This window comes from Larus michahellis, chromosome 9 (genome assembly GCF_964199755.1).
Source record: "Larus michahellis chromosome 9, bLarMic1.1, whole genome shotgun sequence".
Classification (NCBI taxonomy): Eukaryota; Metazoa; Chordata; class Aves; order Charadriiformes; family Laridae; genus Larus; species Larus michahellis.
Window position 1 is genome coordinate 47,499,031 of NC_133904.1, and position 19,393 is coordinate 47,518,423.

The window sequence follows — 19,393 nt, forward strand, 5'->3', positions numbered from 1 at the left end:
GCGCATGGAAGAAAGCTGACGAGATGCCACAGGAGAGACCAAAGTCTCCCCCCAACCACTTCCTCCCCCCCTTCCCCGCCCCAGGCTTTGCTGCCAGATGCAATTCCCCAGAGCCTTGCCCCAAAATCCCGCTAGCTCAGGCATTCCCGGCTGCGGTCCTCGCCCCACCACACGCTGTGCCACCGGGCTGGGGACACATCGATGCCACCATGCCGGGAGCCAGAAAGAGACCATGCTGCCAACCTTTTTATTGCAACGGGGAGTTTATAGCAAAGCGCCCACCACACGCGGGGGGATGCTGCCAGCACGCTCCGGGCACGCTGCTGACACCCCACCGTCCCCCCGCACACTAGGCAGAGCCGGGGGGCGCAGTTTTGGGGTGCTGCGAGGATGCAGGCTGCCGGCAGATGTTTGGGGAGGGTTGCAGCCTGGGTGGCACATCGGTCACTTCAATCCCCCTCCCCAAGGCAGAGCACAAGCACCGGAGCCGCGGAAGCAAACGGAGCTCCAACACCCCCTCCTTGCGTGCAGGCGGACAGCGAGGGTCCCAGGGCACCCGCCGGGAAAGCGGGTTTGATTTATTGACCGTGCCGTAAAAAAAAAAATCCCAAGCGAGCACCGGTGCTGCTGCAGAACCTCCCCAGTCCTGCCCTGCAGCCGCCAGGCCCCCGGCAGGACTTGTCCCCCGCCTCCTCCACGCAAACCCCACAACTTGCCCTCGCTCACCAGACCCCAAACCGCCTCCCCAGCTCCCCCTTCCCTCTCTGCCTCCCTCACCCAGCTCACGAAAGGCCCTTCCGAAGGGCTCCAGCCTCCAATCGTCCTGCTTTACTCCGACGAGCTAAACGCATTTTAGTCTTGCTTTGCATTTAAGGTGCTCTTTTTTTTTTTTTTTAACTTATTAAGGAGAAAGTTCAAAACGTTTGCAGTGACTGCGACGCACTAATTTGGAACTTACTGCGGTGTCGACATTGCATTAAGTATTTCTGTCAACCGTGAGGACACACCATGTCTATGTAAGAAATTACACTAGCAATTATAGCTAAAGAGGCATGTAAAATTAAAAAAAAAAAATTTTAATGTATTCAGAAATGATAACTGACATTCTTATTAGGATTAATCTAATTTTAGTAGAGTCATTTATATCCTGCCTCTGGATAAAAAATGAATTTCAATTTTAAAACCTGGATAAAAACTGGCATTTAAAAAAAGTACTTTTAGAAGTCACCCTGCATGATTAAGCGTGATGATAATATGAGAAAGCTTAACAAAAAGCTTTGCCATAAAAGAAGATATTTGTTAAACAAAACGGAAACAGAGATATTTATCAAGCCGAGCAGACTATTTTAGGCTAACTTGGCAGCCGGCACCATCGGGTGTTGCTGATGGTCGCAGGTTAGCGGAGAGCAAAAGGGCCAAGGGAGACAATGGGGATGGGCCGATAGGATGCTCAGGGACGGAGCAGAGTTTTGCCTCTGGATTCCGGAAGCTTGGGATGTGTCCTGCACCCACGAGCAGGGAAACACCAGGCATCAGTGAGAGCCGTACTGTGCACCCATGGCCTGGACAGTCCCCATCGGCCAGCGAACAACTGCAAAGCACAGAAGTGATTCAAAGACTGGAAAAAAAAAAAAAAGCAGGGAAAAAAAGAAGTTGGGTTGGTTTAGCTTACCCAAAAAGTGGAGAAAAAAAAAAAAAAAAGCGGAGATTTAACAGCAAGGTCCTTCGCAAGGAGAAGCTGCGGGGCACTGGGGTTTGCTTTGAGAGCGAGCAGAGCCGCGGGCAGGCTGGGGCTGCTGCCGGAGCCGCGGCAGAGGGAGGGCAGCTCAGCAGCGCCCACGCCACCCAGGGAGAGCGCAGGCTCCTCTGCGGCTCTGGCATTGATTAGTTGTCTCGTAGAAAAATGCGTGGTTGGCCTCGTGCGCCGGTCTCAGTACTGTTGTAACTCGATGGAGATTGATAGTTTGAGTGATAAAGGTCCTGGCAGTCTCCATTTCCCAGAAGCGGCGAGGAGGAGCGGGACAGCCTCCCCACCCAGTGCCAGGCCAGCGATGGAGACCAGGGTGGACACAAGGAGCCCCTTTTCTCCCCTCCCTGACCGACCCCAGGAGGACGCCTTTCCACAACTTGTGTTTCCTGTCACGTACATCTTGCACAACAACATAAACCCCAAAAGCACGTAACGTTCACAGGACCCAGGTACCCCAGGGCGACAAACCAGCTGAGATGCCTCCTCCAGGCATGTTGCTCCATGTCCCCCCGTGTCCACCTCCTCCACGGCAGCGGTGCTGCCATGGCCGTGCACACGAACATCACACGCCGTGGTACACCAAGTAGAAGATGCTCAGCATACCCAGGGTGGGGAGGACAGGGAGGCAGGAGAGCACACAGGGATGGGACACGACCAGGGACCCGCTCCTGGATGGGATGAGAGACACGGCACCCGGTACCGACCGGGGCTGGACCCCCCTCCTCCTCTTACCCGCAGCCCCCCACTTAGAAAGGCATTAAGCATGTAGGCAAGATACAAAATGATTTAAGAATATGTGGAAGGAGTCAAATGCCAAAGAGGGGGAAAAAAAAAAAAAAAAGAGTCCCGGGATGATTATTTTATTTTCTACTGACAGTTTCAGCCACAATGGCCAATAAATCCCGATTACGGATTTTAAAAATGCTTCCTGCAGACACTTGGACCATCAAGGCAATTCTGGGCTCCCATAACTCCTGGTTTATGATGGTCATACATGTCAGCTCTTCACAGAGCCCAGCATTTCAATAAAGATGACCATAAACCTAGATTAGAGATTAAAGGACTGATTCAGAAGTTTGTCAGAGGAAGAAACAAGTTTCCCCTGTAATTGCCTTGCCATTTTTACCGACTAACACTTTGGTTTTTTTGATGGTTTTATACTGGCAGTAAATTTCCAGACTGTCGACAGCGCGGTGTGCAAGGACAACAACCCAAAGACGGCGAACGTGGCAGCGGGGAGGACGCGAGCCCAGCCACGGGCTCAGCCGACAACACGCAGATGAGAAGTGACAGGTCTCCTCCTGGGCTAACCATCGCCTGCGACGGCGCGGGGACGCAGACGCCAGCTCCGACCGACCTTCCCGCTTGTCCCCTCCCAGCCCCCCGACCTGTCAGACTCCTCTCCGGGGAGCAGCGCTATCCTCATTTCTCCTCCTCTCGCCTTGGCAGGGTCAGTAGCTGCCAAGCAGAAGCACGCGAGCACACGGGAAGGCGACAGGAGACGGGTGACCCCCCCCCAAGGGCTCCCCATTGCCACCCAGGACCAGGCACCCCAGGGCCGACGCACACGGGGAGCATCCCCGGACCTCGCCTCTCATCCCCAGCTTGTCAAAGCAGCAGCAACAACCATGATGGAGATGCCTTTTAAAGTATAAACGCCGCGCATTTATTGTGCTCTTGTTTCCTGGATGAATATGCTGCTTCCTTTTAGTAAGTGCTCTCTTAGGAGAGGGAAAAGGGAAAAAATAAAAAAAAGCAGCAGAAAGGAAGGAGGATGACTCACGGCAAGGCCACGTCTCCACCAACACAGGAGAGCTGCTAAAACGGTGCCAAGGACGAGGGCTGGGATCAAAAGGACGAGAGCGGATCAAACACACACCCTCCCCAGGGAGGGGAAAGGTTTGCAGGAGCTGCCGGGGGAGAAAGCTGGGATGGAGCCGTGTCCTCCCGGCCGCCCAGAGGTTTGCCCGCTTGGGTTGCAAGAAGCCATCTCCCTTTCCCAAGGTTCAGCCACCACTTTCACATTTTGAACAGGACTCTCCGCTTGTTCCATTTTGTTAAGACGTGCCCACGGGGCTGCCCCACACCAGGACACAGGCGGTTATAGATTATTACGGACGGGGAGGACAAGTAGGAACTGTGGGTGCGCCCAACAGGAGATGAAAAAATGCCCTTTTCCCCAGCAAATGAATCGAGTCAAGCCCAGAGCTCAGCGCTCCGAAGGGGGCCGGTGCCCTTTCTGCCGGTGTTTCTCAAAGTCTATCAAAAAGTCCCATTTACATCAAAATGCCCTTCCAGACATGCTTCAATTTTACTTTTCCCCTTTCATCTCCTTCCACCCTCCCGCCCCACCTCGCAGCCCTATTGTACTCGTGGCATCGCGCGCGGTGGAGAGGGCCGAGCGGGCTGCCAGAGTGAAAGAAACAGGAGAGAAAGAAAAAAAAAAAGCTTTAAACTAAGGGAGAAGCCGGAATCGCTCCTGGTCCCGCTCCAGCGGGAGCCGTGACCCCCTCTCCTCCCGCCCGCTGCTTGGCAGTTGCCCCGGGGGGACAGCACTGGCCGTGTCCCCACCACGGGGACAGGGACTCAGGCTGCCCCAGCCTCTGCTACTGGTCAGGCTCCGGTACCCACAGATGGTTTTAATGAGCTTTAACAAAAGCCTCGGGCAAGGGTTGTAGAATTAGCAGTCCTGCACCGCTCCGCGCCCTCCCCTCGGCACCGCCACTGTCCCCGGCTGAGCGGCACCCTGCACACCCCGCTCCCAGCAAGGCAGCTACCAGTGGCACTGGGACAGCCTGGCAAAGCGCTTTGGCACGGCATGACTCCCAGCTGGCAACGAAGCGGATCGAGCTTAAGTTCTTCCCTCCCCGGATCAGTCCTAAAAAAATGCCAGGGGAGCTGGAAAGTTTCCATCCCGTGCCAGGCTCTCCTCTGCCAAAGCCGCGTCCCACCTGCCCTCCTCAAACAATTAGGATTTAATGAGCTGCTTTCTTCTCCCAGTCCTGGCCCCGACAGCACCGCATCCTCGCTCACAAACTTTCGCAAGACCGTTAAAAACAGAGGCACTTTCCCCGCGTCGAGTGACTGACATCCAAGCCGAAGAGTGAAACCCACTCCAGGCGATGACCAGTGCAAATGAGGTTTAACTCTGGTCTAACGCAGCAGAGCCGAGCTCAGGCAGTGCAGCACAACCCTGATGCCTTTCGCCAGGCTCTGTCCACCTCCCCTGACACGGAGCTTTTCCAGTCCTCCCTTCCCATTGTCAGCGTCTATTTTTAACCCCAGGCATTATTTCTCCCTGCGTGACTTCAGACACTCTCCGGCGACGAGGTGGAATTGCTTAGCTGGTACCAGGCAAACTGACTCAACTCTCACCTTCAGAAGCACTACAGAAATCGCAGGAGTAGTAAATTTTCCTCCGTTCACATTTTCCTTTGTCCTTCCCACCAAGCTTTGTCCGGGGCTAAAAGCAGGGAAAACCGCGGGGAAGTAAAGCCCGTGTCCACCAGCACGCAACATGACGGCAAGCCATTTTGCTCCCGTTTCTTCCCCAGCACCTTTATCATCACCTAGATTTACCCCTATTGAGGTTACCTTGGGAAAAATCTTGCATTGACACCCATTGCCGGTGTAAATCAAGGTCAGAACCGTAACCTTAAAATAGGTCTTACGAGTCGAGGCTCCGAGCTACCAGGCACGGGGAACCGGCTCGATAAATATGCAGAGAGAGGCACACATCGCCGGTGCACAAGGGAGGAGGCGTCTTCCTCGCGGGGCCCTGGCCGGGCTGAGCGCGCCGGATGACAACGCTTCATTACTCCCTTTCAGCTGGTCCTCCCGGCGCTGCAGAGCAGTAATTAACAAGAAGGTCAGCAGCGAAGCCCTTCAAGAATCTCTACCTTCGGGGAGTTTATCAAAACAACCCACCATTTGCAGGGCGATGGCTGCTGCCTCCTGTAATTCCCAAAGAACGTAAGCCCAACGCCAAACACTCGGAGATGTCCCACGGCATGAGCCACATGTGCGCTGCGTTAGCCGGATGTTTACATTATTTGGCATTGAGAACCAATAAATAATCATCAATATTATTTGCTAGCAAATAATGCTCTCTGCAAGAAAGCCCAGATGCCAAAAAAATGGGGTGTTTATGGCATAAGCATCCCGAGGCGGGCGCAGCGGAGGCAGCCTCCTCCGGCGCGGATTCGGGAGAGCCGCCTGCCGTGCACAATGCAGCCGGCACTGCCAACTCCGGATCGCAGCCCCAGTCTCCCGGCACTCGGCATTTCTCATAAAGCCCCAGCTCGGGGGCTGGCGGAACCGGGAGAGCCCCAGCCACAGCTCCCCCGTCCACACAGGATGGCTCCAGCCACCAGAAGATGCGGGGAAATCAAGAGCCATGGTGGGCTGAGCGGTTTGAAACTGCTTGGGCCAGCCCCGGTTTTCGGGCTGACTCCTGGGTTTTGCTCAGAGCTGGCAGGGCACTGGAACACACACGGCACCAGCAGCATCTGGAAGCAATTATCCCACCGCTCTTGTATCTGTCACCCGCTCCTCGTCCTTGTGTAAGGAAACCATTCGTACTATCAACAAATCTCTTAATCTTTAATAAACTAGGAAAGGGATTCTCGCTCCCCTGCCCGACAACAAGTAGGCAGCGGAGGCTTTCCCAACAGAGGGCACGGGGCGGGCAAGGTCCCTCCTGCCAGGTTCCAGGCACACGGGGTGAATCGGGTACAGCCGGGACGGCCACCTGCAGGTACATTAAGGAGAAAGAGCACTTGGATAAGAAACACTAAAATTTCCCTGTGCACCGGTACAACGCTGCAGCACGGTAATGCTTTACTTGCAAGTCTGATGTCCCACAAGCCTCCAACTGCTTTTACAGGCATGGAAAAACTCCTGGGAGCTCTGCAAGATGGTCCACGTGCCTCCATCCTCAAAGAGGTAAAAGAGGGAGAAAAGGGCCTTGCTTGGGAGAGCAGGAACCAGCAGGACCCCACAGCCCTCGCCCCCACCCCAAGCTGGGGACAGCAGCGGGAGTCCCCGCGTTCCTCTGCCACATCCCACAACGTACCCGGGCACAAAGTGCAGCCTGCACCCTAAAGAGCAGTAAAACTCAGCCAAGAAGCGACGCTAGGTGGGCACCGGGGCTCTCCCAGCCAAGGCGGCACAACCAGCAACCCCCCAGCCCCGCGTCGGCACCCTAAAGTGGGCACCCACACCCGCCTTCCCGAGCCCACAGGCTCCGCGCGCAAGCAAAGGGAGGCGGTTTTGGAAGACTTTCGTGCCTCTCCTGAATGTTATGAAACCAGCCAAGGAGCATGAAACTGCCTGCCGTGGGTGGGAGCACCCAGGGCTATATGAAGAGCGCTGTAGGATTCCTGCGTGCTATGGGAAAGCACGCCGCGCTCCCCCACCCCGCACACACCCTTCCAGGGTATTAGGTTTTTTTTTTTTTCTTGAGAGAGAGAGAGAGAAAGACGGGGTAAGCACAAACAACCAGCACAGCCCCACATGAAGGGGGTAATTAGGAAAGGAGCACCCATCGCTAACCAAGTCAGGGCAGAGATCAAAAGCATCACCAAGTGTTAAACCTCCCTGGGATCAGGAACTGCTCCTGGGAAGGGGCTTGCATGGGACTCCCTCATGCCGGCCACGCGGGACGGTCACTGAAACCAGTCCCGGGGAGGGTGCTGGCTGCTCCCCACCATCTCCCCAGGGTGGGGTGCCATCCCCTCCCCAGCCCTTTTGGGAACAAAGTTTAATCCCAAGACAGGAATGCGGCAGGATGGCTCATGCATGCAGGCTTTCATGTGCCACCCCAAGCGCTCTCAGCCACCAAACCCAGGAGTGGCCCCTCTCCCTGCCTTCGCCGGGGTGGCCCTGCTGAGCCTCTCCACACACCCCAGCACCCATCGCTCGTGGGCAGGGAACACCAAGCCAAGCCAGTGTCCTTGTCCTCAGCATCCCATGAGCAGGCTTTCCTCCATCCCCTATGCCCGATAACAAGTTTTCATGGAGCTCAGGCAAGTGAAAACAGAGAATAAGAAAGAGTTCTCCTACTGCAGCAACATCAACAATGGGCACAAAGCCGGGCCAGCACCGGATGGGGGGGCCAGGAGGCATGGCTGCACGATGGACCCCCCTCTCCCTCTGCTGACCCCTGCCCAGCACCACTGCCTTGCCAGGCTGCTGCTGCCCCAATTATTTCAGCAATTAGTTACAGCCGAGGCACGGCCAACAGGGGCGCAGAGGAGGGAAGCCATGCCACCAGAGAGCGTGGTGCCATGGATGCGCAGGCAGAGGCATGCAACCAGGCAGCATCCTCGCAGGATTTACACGAAGGAATACTACAAATTTAAAACCAAACACAGCTGAGGGGACTTTCACAGCACCTCCATCCTTTCGTGCCTCCGAGCGCCTTCCTGAAACCCCAACCTGGCCGGGCCTCGCAAGTGGTAGGGACCATGGGACACAGTGGCTCTGCCCAGCAAGAGGGAAGGGGGGGTCTGCACCCCCCAATGGCACCGGAATGGCCCTTCCCCACCTCCTGGGGAAGCATCTCCTCCTCCTCCTCCCGCTGTGAAGGAAGCTGGGAACAATGGGATGCACCAGTGCCAGCTCCAGAGGGGATGCTCATGGACCACCCGCCTGGCTGCCCAGGGACAAGGGACATGCTGGCGGGGACAGCCCCCGCAGCAGAGGGGCTGCTGGCTGATGCATTGGGCAGACCTTCCCCTAAAAAAAATATTTTTTTTTTTTTTTTAAATTTCTTCTTCTAAAATAATTGACTAATTGGCCGAGCCCCAGTTCCGTGCTGGGAGTGGATCCCAGGTTCGCTCTTGCGTGAAGCGGTTATTAAAGACATCAGAGGAGGAGAGGAGGGCAAGGCAGAGCCCGGCAGGCCGGGGGAGCGGGGCGGTGCCCACAGCCAGGTGGAAATTTCCCATCGCGCCCAGAGGGAGGAAGCCCAAAAATTAATCCTGGCCATCCCCCGCAGCGCACCCCTGCCCCGGGCAGGGCCTGAGTCAGCTGGGGCGAGCACCACAGCCCCCGCGCCCTCGGGAGCGTGCCGGAGGGAGCGGGAGCGCGCGGGGCCTTGAGCACGTGCAAGGGAGGGGTCCGCACCCCCGGGGGACGCAGCCCCCATCCCCACACCCAGGGCCACCCCCCTCCTCTCCTCCCTTTAATCCCCAGCCCCAAAGCAGAGCCCTTTTAGGGGAAAGTGTAACGCAATACCTGGAAAATTTCTCCCACCCGCTCTCCGCCGCCGGCTGCCAAATTTAAAACATATTTGCTGCTCAGCCTTGAAGAAACGTAACCTGCTGCTTAATTCCAACACGTTTAGTCTTTGGGGGCAACAAAAAAATTCGCACTGCCTCCTCTCCTTACACACCCCACAGCCCTCGGGGTGGGAGCTGCCAAAAAGCTGCCTGGGAGCCGTCCACCACCACCACCACGCTAGCACCGAAACACCGGGGAAGGGCGGGAATCTCCAGGAATCTCACTCTGCCCATCCTGCAGCACCAGTGCGGGCAGGCCAAGAAGTTTTTGACCGGTGAGTAGGTGCCCTTGAGCCCTGAGCATCAGCTGGGGGTGCCACTTGTTCAAAAGCCCTTGGGATGTGCAAAATCCAGGGCACCGCAATGCTCCGGAGCAAGGGAAGGGGTAGGGACCACCGCCCACCCGCAGGGAGAGGACCCCATCCTTCCCTGGCCCTGTGGAGCCCCCGGGGGTTGAGTGGGTCCCCTGGCAGCCCCCATCCCTCGCCCCACCACCCGGGCTCCTCGGCAGGAGGAATTTTCCAGCGGGGCTGGGTTCGGGAAAGGAGGCTGGAACGATGGAAAGGGGCCGCAGCAACTCGGGGCTGGGGGCTGGGGGAGGGCACAATGTGTTTAGCAGACTGAGCGATCCGACAGGGCCCATTAAAGGAAACAATTTGTAATACAATAATTATTATGTCGTTTCTCTGGACTCTTTCCTAAGCCTCTCTGTTAAACGGTTAGAGGCCTGACGTGCCTGTATAAAGCAGGCATGATCCGGAGGGCTGAGGATGCTTAAGTGCCCGCATGTGCCGAAACAAGGCAGGCCGGGGTGGACGCACGCTGCGCACCCAGTGCTCTCCGCACGCTTGCCTAGAAGGATGGGAGCTCATCCCAGTTTGCTCGCAGCCCTCGAGGGATGGCAGGGGGATCACCGGGAAAACACAAGGCAAGGGGAGCCAATGCTCCCCAGCCGCAGAGGGAGACGCTGGCGCACCCCCAGCATCATCAAATGAAGGGCCCTCTCCCCGCGCAGCGCCGGGTCTGGAGCCGGGTTTGCCCAAGATCATGGCAGGGGCCGCATCCTGGCAGCGCAGCCGGGACCCGCAGCTCCTCCAGCTCTGCTTTTATGCTCTGAAGTTCTCGGCCGCACATCTGAAGAAAGCGGCGGTAGCGAACAACAGACCGAGAGCGCGCGAGAGCGAGCAACACAAATCCCCAGGATAATGAGCCCGGAGGAGGGAGACGGTGGGCTCTGTCTGAGGAGGGAGCCGTGCTTTTATTGGAGAGGCCTAAAAGGGCTATAAATCCTCAGATTCAAAGGCGAACTCGAGCTCTTTCAAGTCTGAGGAAGGCCTGGGATGTGTCAGCCGGGAGGACTAACCACGCCGCGTCCCCTGCTGAAGTGGCCTCTTCAGCAAAGCCGTGCTGCAGCCCGGGATATTACACCCAGATCCTTTCCATATGCTGCCCGCCCGGCGGCAGGCAGGGTACGCCGGCATCGCCGCCAGCACGGGGGGAGCCTGCCCTGACCCCCAGCCCGGGCAAAACCCGGCCGCCCCTGCTTTAAGTGGGGGGGGAAAACGCCTTTGCACCCATTCCCCCTTTCCAACACACATCGCCAATTTGCCCCCCGAAATCCCAGTGGGAGCCGGGGCGGGGGGGGGGGTGTCTGCGGACCTCCCCCTCGCGTTTGGCTGCGATACTACAGCAAGCCCAGACAAAGAACGTCGTAGCCCAGCACGATCGCATCCCTGAGCATCACCGCATCCCCAAGCATCACCTCGCGCCGCCGCCAGACCCCAGGCTGCCATCTCCGCCTGCAAACCCACACACCAGACTGCGCTCACACGTTTCAGAAACCCATTAAAACGTTAAAAATCGGCAGCAAAGAGAAGACAGCGTCGAGTCTCAGCCTCGCCACTAATGCATGTGCGACCGCAGACGTTTCCCAGCCTTAATGAGGAGGAAAACATGCAAACACTCAGTGATCAATATTAATGGTGTGAGGGTATTTATAGCTGATAAGCTGTGAAAAGGCACTTTGCTTTTTCTGAAGTACCTACTCAGAAGCCGTTGGATGCCGAAAGCCAGGCAGGGCAGACGGTCCCCGAGGCTGGGCTCACCCCACCAGCTGGGGAGCTGCCGGCCACCCCAGCATGAGGAAAGGGACCGCCGGGAAACGGGACACTCGTGTCCCATCACCCTACGTGGAGCCATGAGGGAGGCTCAGGTGTCACCGTAACCAGGCGGGACCCCTCTCCCGGGGAGGGCACCCACCCCAGGCCTTTGCATGGGAAAGGGGACCCAGCATCGCGAGGAGGGCGCTTCCCAAACTCTGGCCTGAAGGAGCAGGGACAGAGAGCTCGTGGAGCATCCCCTGGACATGTCACCCCCAGCACCTCCGTGCTGGCACCAGCAAGAGCCAACTCACGTCAAACCGGGTTAACACAAAGCCTTCACCACAGCCCAACCTGCCGAGAACCAGGCCAGCAGACATGGCACACGTGGATGTCCACGCAGGCACAGCATCACAGCAGGATGGAGCCCTTGGAAAACACTAAGGGAAGGAAGCTCATGGTGGGACACAGCTCTCCGTCCAGCCCCGCTGGCAAAGCCATGTCCCGTGGCCTTGGAAAGGGGGAGCAAGCCCACCTGGGAAGGGCCGGCTGCGAGTAGGAAAAGGTTATTCCAGAGCAGCCAAGCCAGGGTTATAAATAGCTGGCATTTTTGAAGTGCAGCTGCTCAGCTCGACCGGGGCAGCACTGCCACGCCGGCACCTGAGCCGGGTCAGATCCTGCCCAGAGTCACCGGCAAGGAGAGCTCGAGAAAAGACCACCGGAAAACACCATGAGTACCCCCCCAAACCTGCCCCCCATCTTCAAGGAGGAGGGTGCTGGAGGTCCCCCAAGCCCCCCTCTCCCTTCCAGGCATCGCCCACAGTTTCCATGGGGTTTGACTCCAGCCCCACGGGAGGGACCCTGCTCCCGAAAGTGCAGCAAACCCCACCCTGTGCACCAGCCCAGCATAACCACAGAGGACGTTTAGCCCTGGCTTGTCCAACTCATCTGGGACCAAGCCTGGACAGGCTGGAGGAGCCGGGAGTGCCGGGATCCTGAGGCTCCAGCACGGCCATGAGCAGAGCACGGGTGCTCCAACTACGGACAACACACAAGGGGCAAGAAAACCCTCCCTGAAGGGTGCCGAGTGTGCACTGAGGGGCACCAAACCTCTCCATGAGCAGGCAAAACACTACCGTCACCTCCCCTGCTCGCCAGAGGAGGGTTCTCTGTCATGTCACCTGCTCTAGAGAGAGGGACAGGAAGGAGAAAAGCCTAAAAAGCAGTAGAAAGCACCCCGGCTCTTTCCAGGCGAGCACAACAAAAGCCCCGCAGCACCGCCGCCACATTCCTGCCCAGATGTGACGCCGCGATAGCGCCGAGCCCAGAGTCCTCCTCCTGCTCTCCCGATACAAGCAATCATTAATTAGACACAGAATGGATTTCAGCTTTGTTTCTCCCCACCCTGTTTCAGCTGCCAGACTCCAAGTAGCATGTGCTACTGATCGGTACAAGATGTTTTCCCACCGGACCCCCGGCGCTCCTCGGGCAGAGCGGCTTCCCAGCAGCACTGCCACCGCTCCGCTGATGACAGGATGCCCTGCAAGTGGGGCAGGGACCGGAGAGCAATGGGGAAGCCGTGGGGCAGGCGGCACCCAGAAATCCCACATGGAAAGAAGGGGCAGTCCTTAGCGCTAAGCCCCCAGTTTCCAGGGGACAATCCGAACGCCTCCCAACGTGTGTCGTGCAAGGGGCTGCATCTGCATCGCGGCTCTCTGCAGTCCCCATGACCTGGACAAACACGTACAGGGCTCAGAGGGGGACCCCTACCCACCCACCAAAGCTGCTCGGGGTGGGGGGACCCTGCCCACCCCGCCAGGCCCACACCATGCGAGGGCATGGGCACATCCCAGCCGGCCACATGCAGCCTCTTTGGGTCCAGCATCCAGGGAGCAGCTTCAAGCCCAAAGCACTGAAGTCGCTCAGGTGCGGCGACGGAGGGACACAGCCCCCCAGCAGCCCCCCCGAACCTCCACGGCCAACAATGTCCCCAACACCCCATCCTGTCCCCACTCCCAGGACCTGCAGCAGCTGCTTTGCTCAGTAGAGAGCTACAGCTCCTTTTACAATCAATCAGCCACCCCATCACGGCTCTTTTTTTCTTTTAAAGGAAGCAGTTAAATCCATTTTATAGAATCCAGTGGTATTTACCCAGCTACTGCAATAGCCGCAGCCCTGCCGTCACTTTTTTTTTTTTTTTTTTTAATTTAAGTTAATGAAGTCATTCCCAAACAACATGCAAGGAGCCCTGGGTGCTCCTTTCCCCCAGGCACGGCAAGGGTAACCTCACCGCTGCAAGGTGGGCCAGGCATAGGGGTTTCTGCCTTGGGGGGGAACGAGAGCAACAGCCCTCCGTGCTGGGAGAGCGCTGGGCAGCCCCACACCGTGCTCCCTCCAGCAGCACAAACCCACGGCACCCAGCAAAGGGTCCCCCCCAGCACCCTCTTGGAAAGGGCTCCTCCATTCCGCAGGGAAACTCCAACGAGGATGCAGACCATCCAAGGCTCACTTAATCCAAACCAGCCTCTGGAGATGAAGGAAAGCCCTGGGGAGGCAGAGGCGGGATCCATCAGATCGCTGATGGGACCCTCCATGTCCCCCTTTCCCAGGGAGCCCCAACCTCCCAGCCCCATGCACTCCCCAGGAGGGGGGAGCCCCTGAAGGCTCCGCGAGCCAAACTCAGCTTTTAATTAAAAATAAGCAGCGTGTTTTCACTATTTCCCAACTCCTTATACTGCAAAGCGCCTCATGCGCCCACTGGTACGGTAATTAAATTACATCTGCTCCAACAAGTGCGAGCCCACCGATGCAGAGCTCCGGGCCAGCCAATCCCCTCGGAAACAGCCTTCCCGCGAGTACTTTGTCCCTCGTAAAAGGCATTAAAAAAGGCAAAGGTACACCAGGCTTCAAACCCAGCACTTACAGAATTCAATGGGACACCATAATGTCATTAAAGACAGAATAAAAATACCACAAATGATTAGACTTTTGTCTGGTTGGGGTTTTTTTCCCCTCCTCCGCACTTATTAATTTTTTTATTTTTTTTTATTTTTTTTTTTTAAAAAATGCATGTCTTCTTTTTAGAAAGTTGCTGGGCTGCTCCGCAGAGCGAGCGAGTGAGTGGAGCCGAGTAAAACTTTATATAAGGGGAAGAGAGAAAAGCAGAGTCGAAACAACCCGTTCTTCAGAGCCGCACGGATGATGTGTCCCATTTCCCCCACCTCCTTATTAAAATACTTTCTGGAGAGGCGAATTCCAGCCTGAAATGAATTTTCCAAACCATATTTTATTAGGAATGCTTCCTTTTAACGGTCGGCACAGGAGCCCACCAGGGTCAATATTTCTCCAAAATTACAGCCAAGGGAGTTCAGAAAGGATTTAGCCAGAATTTCTCCTGCAATTCCCGGCTGTCCAACACGAGCACGCTCCCACCAACCCCCCGGCGGAGCAGCAAAAGGGACGATTAAATCCCGAAAGCACCCTCCACCCCCCTCCCACGAAACCCCCTTCGGACACGATGGAATAAAATTAAAACCAGATCAGCTCCATGTGACCCCTTCCACGGGGCTCCACACATATCCCCGGGAAAACTCGCTCAAGGGGGATCTAATTTAGCCTGAGCTTGTCCCAAGCACAGCTTTGTGATAATTACCACTTTTTAGCCAGCAAAAGCATTTCTAGGCCTATTTTTCCCCCCGTTTAAAGTTACAGAATTATTCGCAATAGGGAGACGGTGACGATTTCACCGCCGGCTCTTAGACGCGCACCCAGGAGCTGAAGGGATGCGTTTCCCCAGCACAGCACACACAGCGCTGCAGCTTAAACTGGTCTTAACTCAATTAGGAAATCGTTCCTTCTATCGGCCACGTTATCAGCATCCCTCTGATAACCACCGCGAGATCAGGAACCTGCCGGTGACGTCCCAGCCAAGTTATAAGCCCACACTTTGTCAGCGCAGCCCCGAGCTGCCCAGGGGAGGAAAGGGCAGAAAAATATTTTCATTATTTACAGTGACACCGCCAAGGCCAGTCGGCCCAACGCACAACGCTTTCTCCTTCTATCTGTTGGAAAATTCCACTTAGCCATGTTATTTTTAAAGGCTTTAGCTCTCTTTACTCTAAAAACAAGAGTTAAAGCTCGGCGGAGTGGGGCAGAGGGCTGGCACAGACACAGCATCGCCCATGGAGTGCCGGAGGAAGGGGGTTCAAAGCCCAAATTACGGTGGAGAGCGGGCGTTGGGGGGATTTTAACGAATCTATCCAGGAGAAAGCCCAGGCCAAGAAAGACCATGGCTTCTCCTCAACCTGGAACAGGGCTCCGTAGAGCCAGCGGTTCCCCAGACGGGCTTGCTCAACTGCATTCGCAGACAGGAGTGGCCGGGAAGAGGCTCTGCCCAACGCCACGCAACCTGCAAAGACGGGAGGCAGGAGCATTAAGGGATAAAAGAGATAAAAGGACCCCAAAGTCGGACCCCAAGGATGAGGATCCAGGTCAGGCCACACAGGCACGGACCGACAAGGCACGAGTATGAGCGTGGCCAGGCACCTACAGCCCGTTCCATGGCAAAACCCAACCATGGCTCCTGGGATCCCTCCCAAGCTCCCATCTCACCCTGGCAAAGCCGTTTCTGGGTGGGAACGCCGACATTTTGGGCACTTCCCATCTTCTCCCAACCCCGTGGGGACCCCAGGGCTGCTGCACCACACCAGGCACCCACGGGAGCCGTCCCCACGCAACCAGAAAGCCGCAATGAGGGTGGACAACCTCCAAGCTCCAAACTGCAGGAGAACCAAGACACCCCTCGAGCTCCCCCCCGGATGCCTCCAATCCCACCGCACCCAGGAAAAGCCACCACTGTGCCACCCCCGGCTGCCACCGCCGCTGCCTCCGCCCAACTCAGGGCCTTGGGGATTTGATAAAAGGGGTCCGGGGTGACACGGCGTCCCCCAACACCACCAAGCCAAAGCCATTTCTATCCCCGGCCACCCTTTTTCCAACCAAAAAGGGTATTTTCCGGAAGCCATCTGCCTCCCCCTCAGCGACATCGCAGGCTCACAAACACAAGGGATCGGTTCCCAATGTTCTTTTCCTGCTCCCAACCAACGGACGCAGCTCCAAAAGGAAGGAAAGAAAAAACACACCGAGGAGGAAAATTCACCTACGGGAGCCCTCGTCCCAGCAAAGTTGCTTTTTTCCTCCCCCTCCCAGTAAAAAAAGAGAGAAATATATGTTTGGTTGGAATAGAAGCGTCCACGTAGGAAGGTTGTCCAAATTGTTTTAGTTCTCTCCAAGCCTCAAAAACTCTTTTCCTTTTCTTTTTTTTGAGAAATAGGGTCGGGGAAAAAAAAAATAAAAAAAAAAAATCAGGCTAAAAACCAGGATTTTTTTTTTTTTTTAAAGCGAGAAAGGGCTAAGATAAACAAACACTCTGCGATGGACAAGATAAAGGCCAGCAAGAGGGCTACCAAAACCACCCTGACACCACCAGCCCCGGCCAGCAGTGACCGCGGCCGAGCACCTTCCACTCCTCCTCCTCCTCCTCGCCCTTCATCCCGGAGCGCTGGGAGAGCCCCTTCTCATTGTTCCGGGGCCGAGACACGTACGCATCCATAAAACATATATATATATATATATATACACACACACACACATATATAATTTAGCTGTATATATAGCCGCAGCCCCGCCGCCGGCTTTGTTCGGACCGGGAGCTGGGGGGGGGGGGGGTCCCACCGCCGGCCAGTCCCCCCCCTCCCCCGGGCCCCCCGCCTTCCTCCGCGGCCTGTTTTTAGAAGAAAAAACCCAGCCAAAAAAAAAAAAATATGAAAAATTAAAAAAAAATTATAATAAATCCAACTCTAGCGTCGGCGTGGTAACAGGGGAGCGACGATCCGGCCGGGTGGCGGCGGCCCCCCGGCACCCTCTCCTCCCCAAATCCCGGGGCGGGGTGGGGGGGAGAATTAATGTAAAGGTGAAAAAAATATAAAAATAAAATAAAACACATTTTTAAAAAAATCAAAAAATTTTTAAAGATAAGAAAATCTTTAAAAGCCAAAAGACTCTTTAAAAATTAGGGAAAAAAAATATATTAGAAGTACGGGGTTTTTTTTATTTAAGGCAAGGTAAAAGCCCGCAGCAGCCCCGCTGCCCCCGGAGCAGCCGCCGGGGCTCGGCGCGGGGTCCGTACTCCAGCCGGGGGTCGCTCCTCTCCGTCCGTCGACCGCAGCCTCCAGCCGCTCCTCGCGGTGCCCGGGGCGGGATTTTTCTCCTCAAAAATCTTGCCGCTTTTTGGTTAAATGTATAATTTTTTAAGAAAACATTTTCCCGGTTTTAGATATTTTTGCCGGGAGGGGGGGGGGGGTGTGTGTGCGAGGCACCTTTTCCCCCCCCTCCATACTCCGTTCCCCCGCGCCCCTCCGCCGCACGTACTTAGGGTTCCCGGAGCTCCAGGAGACCGGTTCCAGGCTCTTGGCGAGCGGCGCGGCCAAGCGGCACAGGGCGAGGAGGACGCCCAGCAACCACCGCCCGCCGCGGGGCCGCGCCATCGTCCCTCGGCGGCGGGACGGGACGGGCGTCAGGCGCCCATGCCGCTTCCCCGCCGCCCTCCTCCGTCTCCCGTCCCGCCGCCGCCGCCTCCTCCTCCTCCTCCGTCGCCGCCGCCGTCCCCTCCCTCACAGCGGCGCCGCCCGCCGCGACGACCGCTCTACTCCTCCGCGCAGGCAACGCGACGGGCAGCCCCGAGCCGGCCGGCCAATCGCGGAGCGGAGCGGGGGGGGGCCTTGCGGGGCTGAGACACGCCCACTCGTTCTTCTTAAAGGGCGCGCGTACCTTTTTTTAACCCCCACCCCCCCCCCCCGCTTTTATCCCCCCCCCTTCCCGCATCACCCGGTCACCGCTTGGGGAGGGAGGGGGGAACGGCGATGGGGACGGGCCGGCGGGGCGCCGGGGCCCCGGCGCCCCGCCGGCCCGTCCCCATCGCCGTTCCCCCCTCCCGCCTCGCCCGCCATTCAGCCGCGGTCCAACAGCGCCCCCTAGCGGACGCCGGTGGCACCGCCCCCGCCTGAAAACGGCAGCGCTGCCTGCACTCGGCGGACGGGGGTGGGGGGGGGACAGAGCGGGACGGCTCCGGTTTAGTCTGATTTACCACGAAACACTAAATAAATTCACATTTGAAGTTTTTATGAGTTTTTTTTGGCTTTTTAGGGAGGTTTTTCTGAGGGGTTGGGGTTTTTTTTTGACTTTTTACCGATTTTTTTATTTTTTTGAGAGTTTTTTGAGGTTGTTTTTTTTTTTTTTTTTACTTTTTCGAGGGTTTTTTTGGAGCTTTCTCGGAGTTTTTTAGGAGTGTTTTTTTTATTTTTGAGGGGTTTTCGAGGTTTTTGGAAGGCTTTTTGAGATTTTTTGGGAGGTTCTCTTGGATTTGTTGGCAGGTTTTAGGAGTTTTTTAATTTTTTTTTAGGTTTTTTTGAAGTTTTTTGACGATTTTTGAGATTTTGGGGAGGTTTCCTTGGATTTTTTGGCAGTTTTTAGGATTTTTTTATTATTATTTTAGGGTTTTTTTGAAGTTTTTTGAGATTTTGTGGAGGGTTTTTTCTTATTTTGGGGGCGGGTTTTAGGAGTTTTATTTAATTTTTTTGAGGTTTTTGGAGGGGTTTTTTGGGTTTTGGAGGGGTTTGTGGGGAAAAACCAACCAAATTCCACAATCAGTTCGCTTTCTATTAAGGAAACTTTTGAAGCACCATGGAGTCGGTTCGCTTTCTGCCACAAAAAAATAATAAAAAACCTCTCTGGGGTTAGTTCAATTTCTATTAATAAGACAATATGTAAAAAAAAAAATAATCCGGAGACAGTTTGCTTTTTATTAAGAAAATTAGAAAAAAAAAAATTCCAGACCTCGAGTCAGTTTGCTGAAATACAGAAATAAAAAAGGCAGCCTTTGGAGTCAGTTTAATTTGTATTAAGAAATTTCAAAATAAACAGCTCTGGAGTCACTTCACTTTCTATTGCAAAAATAAACAAAAAAAACCCCAAACCTCCAGAGTCAGATCTCTTTCTATTAAGAAAATTTAAGTTAAAGCTTGAGTCAGTTCACTTTCTATTGCAAAAATTTTTAAAAAACCCTTCAGAGTCAGTTCAATTTCTGTTAAGAAAATTAAAAAGACCCTCCAGAGTCAGTTCGCTTCCGATTATGAAAATGTAAAAAAAAAAAAAAAGGAAAAAAAAAGAAAAAAAAAGCACAAAAAATCCATTCCGGACTCAGT

At 55.5% G+C, this 19,393-nt stretch overlaps 1 protein-coding gene across 1 annotated transcript in view; it reads right to left on the reverse strand.

The window, feature by feature from the left end:
* Window positions 1-17,805, reverse strand: part of EFNB1 (ephrin B1) — a 50,838-nt gene extending 33,033 nt beyond the window's left edge. Inside the window, exon 1 of the mRNA XM_074600803.1 lies at window positions 17,562-17,805. Within this exon, the coding sequence (XP_074456904.1) occupies window positions 17,562-17,677 (116 nt within the window). The 5' untranslated portion in view covers window positions 17,678-17,805. The remainder of the gene's footprint in view (window positions 1-17,561) is intronic.
* Between the last annotated feature and the right edge of the window lie 1,588 nt (window positions 17,806-19,393).